Genomic DNA, 12,169 nt, shown 5'->3' with positions numbered 1-12,169 from the left:
GCTAAAAGGAAAAGGCCAATGAAAAATCGCTACAGGGCTCCAAGAAAATTCTCCGCTGGATTTTTTTTTTGTTTTATGTGGTAATTTCGTATATTCTTACAAATGTGTGAATAAAACTTCCAGTGCATCAGTAGTCCCTCCTGTAGGAGCTAGGGATTCACCACCAAACCCTATTACAGGAACAGAATCCAGTAAATGGCCTGTCCGAATTTGCCGATTGAACTGGATGGAAACCCCTGTATCTTCCATTAAATAAAATTTCGTGTCGATAAATATGTTAGTCACTGTGCGTGCAATATTGATTGCGATTTACTATTTACTCACTGACCCTAAACATATTTTAGGTTTAGGTAAACCTGAATGTATAAAACCACTCCAGTCATTCTAGTTTCTTTGCATTACTTACGACACGAATATTAAGGACCGTTTTCTGCTGGGTTCTTACGGTAAACGTTTGTCACAAGTAAAGTTGCCTAATCATATCGGTAAAAGCGTATGCCGACGAAGGGCCTCAACGACTAGTAGGGCTTCATCCAACAGCATTTATCCTATCGGGCGCGCACCACAAAGGAGCATTTTACGGGATGCCTTTTTTACAGTGACACCTACAGAAGAAGTTCCAAGAGGTGGTTTCTTTGACTGTCAATTTGTACAGTAATGAAATCCAAAATTTTACGTTTATTTGTCACAAGAATAAAAAAAAAAGACTAAATCTAAATGAAATTGGTTAGCAAAAGCCCATTTGATGATGTTCATTCCATTTGACATGGTGTTTTTTTATTGCTCTGTAACATTTACCTTCCCATCACAAATGTCTCATTTATAACTGATAGTGCTTTAAAGCAACACAAAACGAACATTCTGCCATCGATGTTTGATGCGTGAAATGTCGCATTGGAACATAAAGAAAGAACATTCTTTGCCGCATGTAGATAACGATAGTCGTGTGGTAGAAATGGGTTGTAAATGTTGTTTCACTTTCGTCGCAAATGTTTGCAATCATTTGGTTTATGATCGTTTAATGTTCCATTAACATTTAATTGGAAAGTATCTCTTATTTTTAGTTTTTGATTCGTAATGTTCCTGCACATTGTAATTATAACATAAGGTGCTCATTTACATTATTTGTGCATAACGTTCCCAAGGAATATAACAAAATCTTACAATGTAGACATTAAAACAAGACGTGCAAAAGCTAATGCAAAAGCTAAAAAAACTTAAGCTACAATGTTGCGGCGTAGCACTGTTTGAAAACAAAAGGGATTTTGATGTTTCCCTTTCGATAATATTTATTTGTTTTGCTGGCTCTGAGAACGGATTTGATCGAGGTTGTGGGATTTTGATATTTATTTACTTTTTATTTCATTAAAATTCACGCAGACCGTTGATCGCTTGACTTTATGCATGTTAGCTCCGATGGTTATCGGTGGTTTTTTTTTTGCTTGCAGTTGCAGCGAGCGCACGTTTTCGTCGCTGTGTGCAGTTGCATGCATTGTAAGCTACAAACTCACCAATGGAGAATGAGGAGATACTTATAAACTTACGAGCAGATATTTATATACCTGCAGGAACAAACTTTTCATAAAATATGTTAAGTATAATCATGTAGGGACCCTAAGAATTAATTCTACAAATCTATTTTCCACCTAGTAATTAAACTGCAAGTAACTGAAACAACTTTTTAAATAAATTGTATTACAACTTCATAAAGTTGACATCTAAACTGACGTATTGGAATGGATTTTGGGGCATTAGTGAGGCCTGGTAGTAAAATAGCATGACAACAATCATGCATGCTTGACAATATGGGGACAACAAAAATGTAATTCTTGTTAAAAAATTTTCAGAACCGTAAACTGTGTTACTTATTTGTGTTTTTATTTAGTACATTCCATCTTCAATACTGTCACTATAAAATACCAAGAAAATTTTATCTTCATTCTATGATAAAATATTCAATATTGATATCCATGATTAATGCTCCGAGAGTATGCTATGAACTTCACGTGATTTATAGTTTCGTGATGAAAAGTCAGAAGATTATAAAAGCCACCGAACCTATCGGTGAGACAAGTGTCCTAAGCTTTTCTTTTGCAGCTGGAGCGTGCTTGGCCTTCGCTTTGGCCCGTTTGCTGCAACCACAGGCTAAAAACCCGATGCTTTTTAACGCCTTTGCTCGGTTGAATGCTCGTCCTTGAGACGCAAGCAGAACAAATACTACGCTCCAGCTTGAGATAGATACATGAACATCATCCCGCGATGGTCACTGGAGCATTGCACTTTCTTTGTGTCATTTTGTAAACAGTGAAAAACTTGTAACGAGAGCCACGATATGGCACCGTTGGAACTGTGAACTTAGTGCATGGCATCTACCAACCAACTTTATGATGGGCGATGGGAAAAGATTTCTTGTGAGCTAGGGTTAGATTTCGACTTTTCTTTTAAGGAGGAGGGTATCAAAAGACGAACACGTAAGAGGAGAGAGGATACGGTTAACATAAGCGTTTGAAAAACCACCGTCCATCCGGTGAACAGTGCGGGATTCGCCAGGTCCGCTAATTCCGGGGCGTCCTGGCGCGACCTCGCTAAACCACTCCTCGACCTGATCCAACACTGCCGATGCGCTGAGATGCGTATTACTCCTTGCAGGGGCGTGTGTGCCATGCACCCTTGTCCCCTTCTGCTGCTGCTTCGACGTCTTCATGTGTTTATTGGCTTTGCTGCTGCTGCGTAGATACAAGAGAGAATAATGTTAAGAAATACACATTAAAAGTTCATGGGATGAGAAGAACATGGCTCACGTCCTCCACGGTGTTGGTGCAAACTGGGCAGTTTGCAGTGACCCGTCCAGGATGGCTTTCTTGATGAAGTAGCTACGGAGAAATGCATGCCCCGTGAGGAGCTGGGTTAGGAAGAAGTCCACTCCCCGGTGCTTACGGTTTAGCCAGACGGAAATGTCCGGTATCAGCCTCCTCGACTTTATTCCTGGAGCTGTGGGTTGCGTCCCTGCCTCTGTCTGTTGCTTCATCGCTCTCGTAGTGCAGCGTCCGTCCTACGAAGTAGTGTCGCAGCCTGGCCAGTAAATCGATGCAACGCCGCGCCAATCGCCGTCCAATTTGCCGTGTTGAAGGCATTGGGTTAGAATTCGATCTACATTAGGATATAAAACTGATGTTGTTGAACAATTCCCGATTTGTTTGGTGGGAGGAAAAGAAATGCTTTATATAGTTTGCAATGAAGTATTGCGCTTATGAAATCGTTAATAAATTACTTTTTTTTGGAACATTTGAGGCAGAGGAATCCAGTTTTGAACGATTTGTTAAAGTTAAAGTAGCACCCGTCCGTGTGTTGTGTTGTGGCGTAAAGTCTATTATAGACTGTCTATAAATTGTTTTATTTTTTTTTTGTCGATGCACAAGTCAACATAAAGTAATAGGGCTACAATCCGATGGTCCGAAGGTCGAAGCGTGTGGCTAAATATCTCTTAAGCTCGGAGAAAAACAGTCTTTCGCTTTAAACGATGCTTCGAGTGGGTGTGTTGAGTGTGACTGAGTAGGCTTAGGAAATCGTCCAAGCTTTCATTGCCAGTGGTACAATCACGCTTTTCTGCAATGAAGTAAAAGATAGTTTATTTTGGGTTGTAGTGTTTGATAATTAATTTGATATTCTTGCTTTGGGGGTTTACGAGTAGTTCACTTAACGTGTTGTGTGTAATATGTTGCAGTTACGTTTGAATTTCTACCAAAAAAAGATATTTTTGTGCTGCAATTGTGCCATTCTAGTCTATAGTTTTCTTCGAAATTTGTTGAAGAAGTTGTACTTCTCTGCAATGATGAATGGTGAATTAACTTATTCTTTTGCTGAAATTAACTCGTACCACTTAAGCTTTCCTTCAAAATTGATTACTCATACATGTTTTTTTTTATATATCTCTTCCAGGTTGGACGATCGTCCGAATCGCCGATCGATTTTGTTGTGATGGACACACTCCCAGGAGACAAGAAAGATGCTAAAATTGTGCAGAGCACGATTTCCAGATTTGCCTGTAGAATTTTGGTGGACCGAGCGGATGGTAACAAGGCGCGGATATATGCAGCAGGGTTCGATTCTAGCAGAAACATATTTCTGGGGGTACGTTCGTAATTTAAGTGAAGCTTTTATGTTTGAATTTCCCCCGTGTAATAATGTGTTACTGTTATAGATTTATGAGGCTATTTATTTTGAAAGCGATGTATTCAATTTATCAACAAGTACGCAAGAACTACGGTAGTGGCAAATACGAGCTAGAGGGTCGTTAAGATGAATTAGCATAAAATGGAACTATTTAGTAGTTAAATTAAAGAGTAAAACTTTATGTGATATTTGTGTGCAAGTGTTAGGACACTTGTTGCACATGCAAAAAGCCCAATTCACGAATTCAATTCAAAGAAGGAGAAAACGGATGTAAATATGATCTCCACCAATAGGAAAAATGTCCTATAATGTACCGGTTATACGTCGGTAGTGCCAACTTGGCACACGTTTTACCCAATCACTAGTGAAAGGGGAATACATTAGATATATCAGTAACTTGGGATAACCGTCTTCCGATGATGGTGCGTAATGGTTGTGCATTTTCTCACTAGACATTGGTATGGGAACTGTACAAGAAGCCAGAAAGGGAAAGACTTAAACAGGTTTGACAAATGCGCAGCACGATCATCAATCCGACCGTGTACCGGGGTTGACGCATTTTTTTTTGCCATGACCATGGTTCTTTGAACTTCCTACCGCGGTGATTATATGCCGCACGCTCGAGGACTTTCGATGACGGTGCACATGGTTTGAGTGGAATCTGTGTTTGATTTTCGCTACAGACAGCGCAACCGATACCGTTGGTAATGATAATGAAATCACAACCGGCTCACAGCCGGGCCTCGGGTCTGTATGGACCGACTCGTCGCGATAGCAGCTGAATATTTGTGCTGTCATGTGAAGCATGTCGAAGGCGTTGCGGAGGTGAACGAGAGTGAGTGGTACGTCGTAATGGACAACTGGGGATGCTTTTCTGTCGCTTAGATAACTGGCGTGTGTGTGGCATATGCTGTTACGTCTTCGTTAATATAATGGCGATATTTTGTTACCACGTAAGTTGCACGCAAGTGTCTGCGAGATTGGGTTTGAAAGTTATTGACGAAATAGTCGCACATTAACGTATGCATCCAAGGATTAAAAGTATCCATGATTACGACTTAGAAAAATAATTTTATTATCTGTTAGAAATGGTTAAAATGTACAACAAGCGTTGTTACTTGCATAGTTGTACAGCGTCATGCACGGGTAGGATGGAGAAAAACAAGTCAAATCAGTTATCAGTTTGCCGTAAGTAAACCTTTTTATCCCGGAAAATGAATAGATATGTAATTAAAAATAGGTTTTGGTTAGCTAACAATTTATGTTGGATTTAGATAACGTCGTTAATGGAATGGGGTTAAAAGATAATATGTGAAGATGTACGCGTATTCCTTTTAAGAATGTAGAAGTTATGATAAGTATGAAACATTATTTAAGAAGAATAAGAAGCGATTATACCGACTAGTTTTGTAATATCTTTTGTAGACATTTCTCGAAATACGGTCTACTACTAATATTATTACGGCCAAATTCCCGAGGGTAATTTTTAGTAGTATTTTTCACATGTGAATCATATACTCTCAATGAAAGCAATTTTACATAAAACTGTGAGATTGCAGCATTACATTGGTAGCTTTCTGTGCCTGAATGATTCTCAGTACAGTCATTGTGTTTGCTGCTAGCTAGGGAAAATCCAACGGTTTTTCAAACATTTAGGATGACTGAATGACGCTAATGATTAGAGGTGTGTTACAAGTTGAAGTTTGAAAACTGGTCGTTAAGTACATTATTCAAATTTTAACATTAGAACTACCGGTGAAAATGGGCAATGTTTTGGTGGTTAATTATTCTACGGTTTTACATATCTATTCTTTAGTACGAAGCCAAAAACATATTAAAACATAATTCAGTTCTTCGGAATTATTTGTAAAGTGACCATCAATGAAACACACTTGGTAGTTCTAGTATTAAACAATGCTTTAAGCCTAGCAATTATTAGAACGCTTTTACTAGATATTACTCGGGGGGTTTCAGCTTGGAAATTAAGGCAAATAAGCTGTTTGAAATTTTGTGCCATAAGCTAGCTGTTGCTAGCTAAACTATGCCATAACAATTAGTGAAACACGTCTATCGGGGGCATTGTCAATGGAGAAGCACACAACGAAACATTTTGCTTCGTTTCTTTGTCACCTTTCCAAAGTGTGGTACTGCGTAGTATTATACGAACCTGCGTTCTCTTTATCATCTTTCCAACGCCGGTTAAACCGCGCCAACGAACATTTGTCCATTTGCGTGTGCCGCTGGTATAGAAGCAGGGCGCGTTCGGCTGTGGCCGCGTGTGTATTATTTGTTGGTGTGGTACCTGTAGGATTATCGTGTTTCGCGTACCATTCTGCTTCACGCCTTCGGAGCACGGAACGGCGATGCGGATGGTGCGCGCCTCTTCGATCACGTACTACAACGCGGACGTACTACGCCTTGTGCCCGATCGTTCCATTCGTTAAAATTGGAAAGGAAATCATGTGCACCGCGCAACGGCATCTTGCAAGAATGGATGTTTCGATGCTGCGCAATAAAATTGCAAATTAATTTTGCATTGCTTTTCAGTTTTTTTTCTGTCCAGTTCTACGCAATGAATGAGGGCGATGAAGATTTTTTGTAGCAATTTGCCATTCGCGATTGAATATGTTTTTATTAAATATTTGAAATTATTTTGAATTGTATAATTAACTATCCTTTTTTGTTTTTAGGAGAAAGCCACTAAATGGCAGGACAATGTAGAAATCGATGGCCTCACTACAAACGGCGTACTGATAATGCATCCAAAGGGCGACTTTTGTGGCGGAAATGCGGACTGCGGCCAGTGGCGGGAAACGTCCGTTGGCGGCGATGTTTTCAGCTTGCGGGAATGCCGATCGGCACAGCAGAAGGGACAGCAGATCTACGACGAGACGAATGTGCTGCAGGATGGCACCCTGATCGATCTCTGCGGCGCGACGCTGCTGTGGCGTTCGGCCGAAGGTTTGCGGCATTCACCGGTGTGTGTCATATTTTGGAAGCCAATTCGCGTTTGGAGACAGATTGAGGAACAACAGCCTGATGTTTTATTCTCTTCATTTCTTCCCGTACACAGACTAAGAAGGACCTGGAAAAGTTAGTAGACGAAATCAATGCTGGCCGGCCGCAATGCCCGGTGGGCCTAAACACGTTAGTTATTCCTAGAAAAGTGTCATTGGGTGATCACGTCAATCAGCCTTACGTATATCTTAACTGTGGCCATGTTCAGGGTGAGTATTGCAGTTCAATCAGTGCAAACGCTTATTGTCTTTCTTTTCTAATCTCGATTGTGCTTCTTTTTCCGGTTTCTAATAACGGCAGGTCAGCATGGTTGGGGCCAGGATAAAAATACAAATGCACGTCGATGTCCGATGTGTCTGGAGGTGGGACCGGTGGTGACGCTGTGCATGGGTGTTGAGCCCGCGTTTTACGTTGATTCTGGTCCACCAACGTACGCATTCAACCCATGCGGCCATATGGCGACGGAGAAAACGGTCAAGTAAATATCTACCTTCCGCAAACGACGAGACCCTCGAGCCGTATATATAGCATCCGATTATGACACTAATGTATTGTTGGTTTCCTTACTTTTTGCAGATACTGGGCAAATGTCGATATACCTCATGGTACCAACGGTTTTCAGTCGGTTTGCCCGTTTTGTGCGACCCCGCTTGTAGGATCTCCCGGTTACATAAAGCTGATTTTCCAGGATAATTTAGATTAATTTCGCCATCGTCTCACATTCTCTCCACATCTGCACATCTAATGGTCATCATCGTCGTCCTCATATCGTCATTCATTCAACGGTTTGGCGTAACGTGCTGGAACATTTAGCTGCTCGGCCTGCGACTGTTTTTCCGGAGCTTCTGGCAAAATCCGAGCCAGTCGAGACGCTTGAATATCGTGATTGAAACGCTTAGAATTCATTCAAAACAAAAGGCGCGCCACCTAGCGGCCGGAGGGAGAAAGTGTTCGTATTGAGCTAATAGTAAGCGCGCCATCTGGTGGTGTATAGATCGGTTTTATTTCTGAACATTTCTAAGCATACTGAATCGAATTTTATTTCTAGTGGCATTTTTGTGTTGTCTCTATTTAGTATGAACTGTTTTTCACCCAGCTATTGCATAAAATAATCTTTGTTTTGTATTCTAGTTTATTGATGTGTTAATGTATTTTATCTTTGAATGAAGTAACGAATGAAACGCACGCGTCGGCATCGGATTGGCTGACGACGGGCTTAAACAATCAGTAATGCAAACCAAACATAATTATTATTCGCTACAATATTGATGCATCGATGTCGGTTAGATATTTTCCCATGCTGCAATAGTTTTGCAACATAGAGCTGACGGGATCTTCCCATTCTATGACAGCACTCGGTTTTGTTATGTGGTTACCTTCCCGTGCACACATTGAAGGTTCTTTTTGTTAGTGCGTTCCATGGCAGCTGAAACTAGGCACCAATGTATTCACAGCCGTGGTTTTAATGTTTCGCAATTATGTTTAAGTTAGGCGGTGAAGATTGTGTTTTCGCTGTACTATCCAAACTGATGAATTTATAACAGAATTAAGCTTATTACAATGCATCGTGTTTGAAGTACCATCTTGTCTTAGAATAAATTGAATTCTCTCTATTGCCTTCCGTTATGAACTATTATCGATCATTAAGGAGCCTGTGTACGTTAATACATGAAACACGAAAATAGGACACCGTGTAACCACGATATTTGGATGCAATTTAATGTGCAAAGCAGCGCACTTTTGGCAGCATTGAGCAGTTGAGGGGAACGTCTATCGTTGATCCTGTGGATGTAACGACTTCATCATTTTGTTTATTTAGTTCGATATTAAGGTTAGTGTTAATTTACAACAAAATGGTGTTGCATAAGGTTAAGAAGATAAATCGTAAAATTTATTTCTTAATATAAATGAACTGAACTATGTTTCGCGACCCAAGGCCTTTGCTTTATTCGATTGCATGTTATTTGATTTAGAAAAAAAGCAACATACGTGCAAATGCATTTTTCAATTATTCTCAAACTGTTAAAATTAGGAAAAACAAAAAAAAAAACAGATAACACTAATTGTAGGTTTTTGTGATTTCGTCTATTACATTTGGCTCTCAATTTCGAATCAAATTACTAGTGAATTGAATTGGTTGTGTTGAGATAACTGAAACGCTAAAACGAGAGCCATCTTTTGAGTCATCGGCGGAAACGAAACGAAAGTGAAATGAAGGCGCTAATGTCCACGAAAAGCTGATGAAATGCAGCATGAAAGCAAACAAAACGAAATCAATCGATTGATGAACAAAGGCACTGCAATATGGAAGAGAAGCGAGTACGCGCAACTAATGTGTGGGTGTGTGTGTATTTAAAATTAAAACATTTAGAATGAATTCCGTTCGTTCACGGTTCTGTAAACGCGATAAGATTGCTTCTCTTTCTCGATGGGGACGGAGAGCGCACTAACGAAATCAAGCAACAATGCAGTTACACACAGAAATATGAACAAAACAAAACAAAAGCCCCTTCATAATGCGATGCACCATGTTAAATGGGTGAAGTGTCGAAGCGTGTACATAGAGTATTGATAAGACAATTGCATAAAATAATTAGATAATGTAAGCATGTGTGATGTGCGCGTCGTGAAAAATAGCCAATGTGAGTTCTTTTCTTATCTCGTACCCGAACAAGTAGGGGGATCGGGGATCGGAACAAGGGATCGTATTTGGTATGTTGTGTATTAGACAGGTAAACAGGTAATTGTTTTATATATCTCATGTTCTGTGTTCATTGGTGTTATTCCAGTTTACAGTCGGTTGTTTTTATTTCTTTCTACATTATGCTCAAGCTATCTATTTTGTACAAGCTCGTACAGCTGAGTTTCATGGTTGTGATTTTAATTACATATCTCAATAGTGCCGAGTGCCCTAATATTTCTCCACATTAATATCTGGCCCCTCGTTCGTTCGTCCGTCAAGACAGTGACAAACATTTTAATTGCTTTCCGTCCAATGTTTGTCACTGTGACACCACTCCCTCCCCCGGGGTTGGGGAGTGAGAAAAACAGTTGTCATCGTGTCATGCTACTATCGGGCATGGAATCCAGTCTGTAGCGATCCCGATGAGAGGGAAGGATTGGAAAAGTTTCGGAACACCTTCACAGAAGTATCCCGTCCGCCCCGACCGATGCACACGGTAATGGTTAAAGGTTTTGTGTTTCGGGAAAATTCGCCCATCTGTCTCGGCCGGAGGGAAACTCATTTTTCAACCATTTTAATGGTTTTACTGATGAAAGGTAACCAATGGTTTATAACCGCGCGCGTCTGGTGCGATGCGGAAGTGTAACATAAGCAGTAAGGAGCGGTATCGGTGCAAGGAAACGCATTGCAAACAACGTTTTGATCTCCGTTATCATCCGTAGGATGGCTATAATTTTTAATTTATTAAACCCTCTCTCCAACCCCGGGTCCGCAACAACATCCGTCTCGGTGCGACCGTTATTCGTTTGCCGGAAGTAACCTGTAAAGAGGCGTGGTACGCGCTTTGTCACCGGAAAATGATCGTTGGCTTTACCGCACCGTGCGCATAATCTTCCACAGCCCGGGTTTTGTCTCCTTTGCATTCGGGATCCGTGCTTTGCGTTTGTGGATGCGCCTTTTGAAATATCGCGAGCGAGCGAGGCGTGCGAAACTTTGGCTCGGTGAAGAAACGTTGCTGCAAAATGCAGCAGAAGGCACTGTGGTTGTGTTGGGGTGCCGTTATCCCGTACCGGTCCATCGTTTGCATGCATTTTTCATCGATGCCGTTCGCGTAGAGCAAAGGAAAAGCATGAGACCCGGTTGAACATTAAGCATAGATGTGGGAAGCGCAAACGAACGGAAGTTGGTTCCATTCGATGGTGCTGTGTGTGCTCCGGTAGCCGTTTTCTAACGATGAAATGTACAAAAAAAATAGAACCCGTCCGGTAGAGAAAGCAAAACGAAACGGAACAAAAATGTATAATTTCTCGTTTCTATGCTCATTATTAGGGTGAGCTGAAATGTTCGTTTCGGTAACCATTGCACTACATACGCCACAAGTGTGCGAAGGATAGAGCATCCTTATTTCTAATTTTAAGGATTTTATAAAGCAGAAGCACTTCAATAATCTACGTATTTTCATTGTAATGTGCTCGGGAAGACTGTCGGCTCGTTGCCCGAGGGTAACTTTACATCATGTCCTCACAATGGCGCAACCGGAACGGTTGTTCGTTTCGCGCACATTCCCACATACACACACACACTGCGCCGACGATGACGACGATGAGCAATGAGTGTGCTTCGGAATGGTGCCGGTTTTGTGTATCTTGTGTTTCCATTAAAATTTAATAAAAGCTATCATTTGTTCATGACAACATTGTGCTGCATTGGGTGCGGTGTCCTTTCCCTGTCTGTGGATGCTGCAAGGCAACCGTGCGTAATGCTTTAAACGTTATAATATGAAACTAGTTTGGCTAGTAAGGTGGCTAAAACTGTGTTTAATATCATTGAAGGAACTCTCAGTCCTCTCTTACTGTATACGACAGCAACTAGTTGCAGTGGAGGATCAATCCCCTTGGAGGCTGTTACTGACGGGAACAAATCGGAACACGGTTCCGCCGTTTGTTGGATGATCACGCGAAGGTATGATCACCCAGGAGAGACTCTCGCGTAAATCTCAGCTAGAAGTGAAAGCGCTCAAATCGTTGGGGTCGAGCGAGTAGGCTTTTATCCTGGCAAGCAGAATCAGTTCCCCAGCAGACCTTTTTCCAATTCGATGGCAAACACAGCGACTCGAATAAGCACCAATCACGGTAAAGTTGCAAGTACAAGTGAGTTTATTTAACAAATTTTCCAGCTTTTATAGTAACAATGTGTCTTGAAAGTTTTTAAGTGCAAATGAGATAGAAGAATTAGAATGAGATAGAAACTTCATCTCGTTATTTATCACTATTGCCTTTTTTATCTAAACGAGGT

The 12,169-nt window shown here is 41.0% G+C and overlaps 1 protein-coding gene across 1 annotated transcript in view; it reads left to right on the top strand.

The window, feature by feature from the left end:
- Positions 1-8,418, top strand: part of LOC128309925 (protein pellino) — a 33,990-nt gene extending 25,572 nt beyond the window's left edge. The window contains exons 4-8 of the mRNA XM_053046437.1: positions 3,940-4,131; positions 6,864-7,151; positions 7,247-7,400; positions 7,492-7,669; positions 7,768-8,418. Coding sequence (XP_052902397.1) covers positions 3,940-4,131; positions 6,864-7,151; positions 7,247-7,400; positions 7,492-7,669; positions 7,768-7,894 — 939 coding nt within the window. The 3' untranslated portion in view covers positions 7,895-8,418. The remainder of the gene's footprint in view (positions 1-3,939; positions 4,132-6,863; positions 7,152-7,246; positions 7,401-7,491; positions 7,670-7,767) is intronic.
- The last annotated feature ends 3,751 nt before the right edge of the window (positions 8,419-12,169 follow it).

The sequence above is a fragment of the Anopheles moucheti genome, chromosome 2, assembly GCF_943734755.1.
Source record: "Anopheles moucheti chromosome 2, idAnoMoucSN_F20_07, whole genome shotgun sequence".
NCBI classification, from domain to species: domain Eukaryota; kingdom Metazoa; phylum Arthropoda; class Insecta; order Diptera; family Culicidae; genus Anopheles; species Anopheles moucheti.
This window is presented reverse-complemented; position numbering and strand designations above follow the sequence as displayed.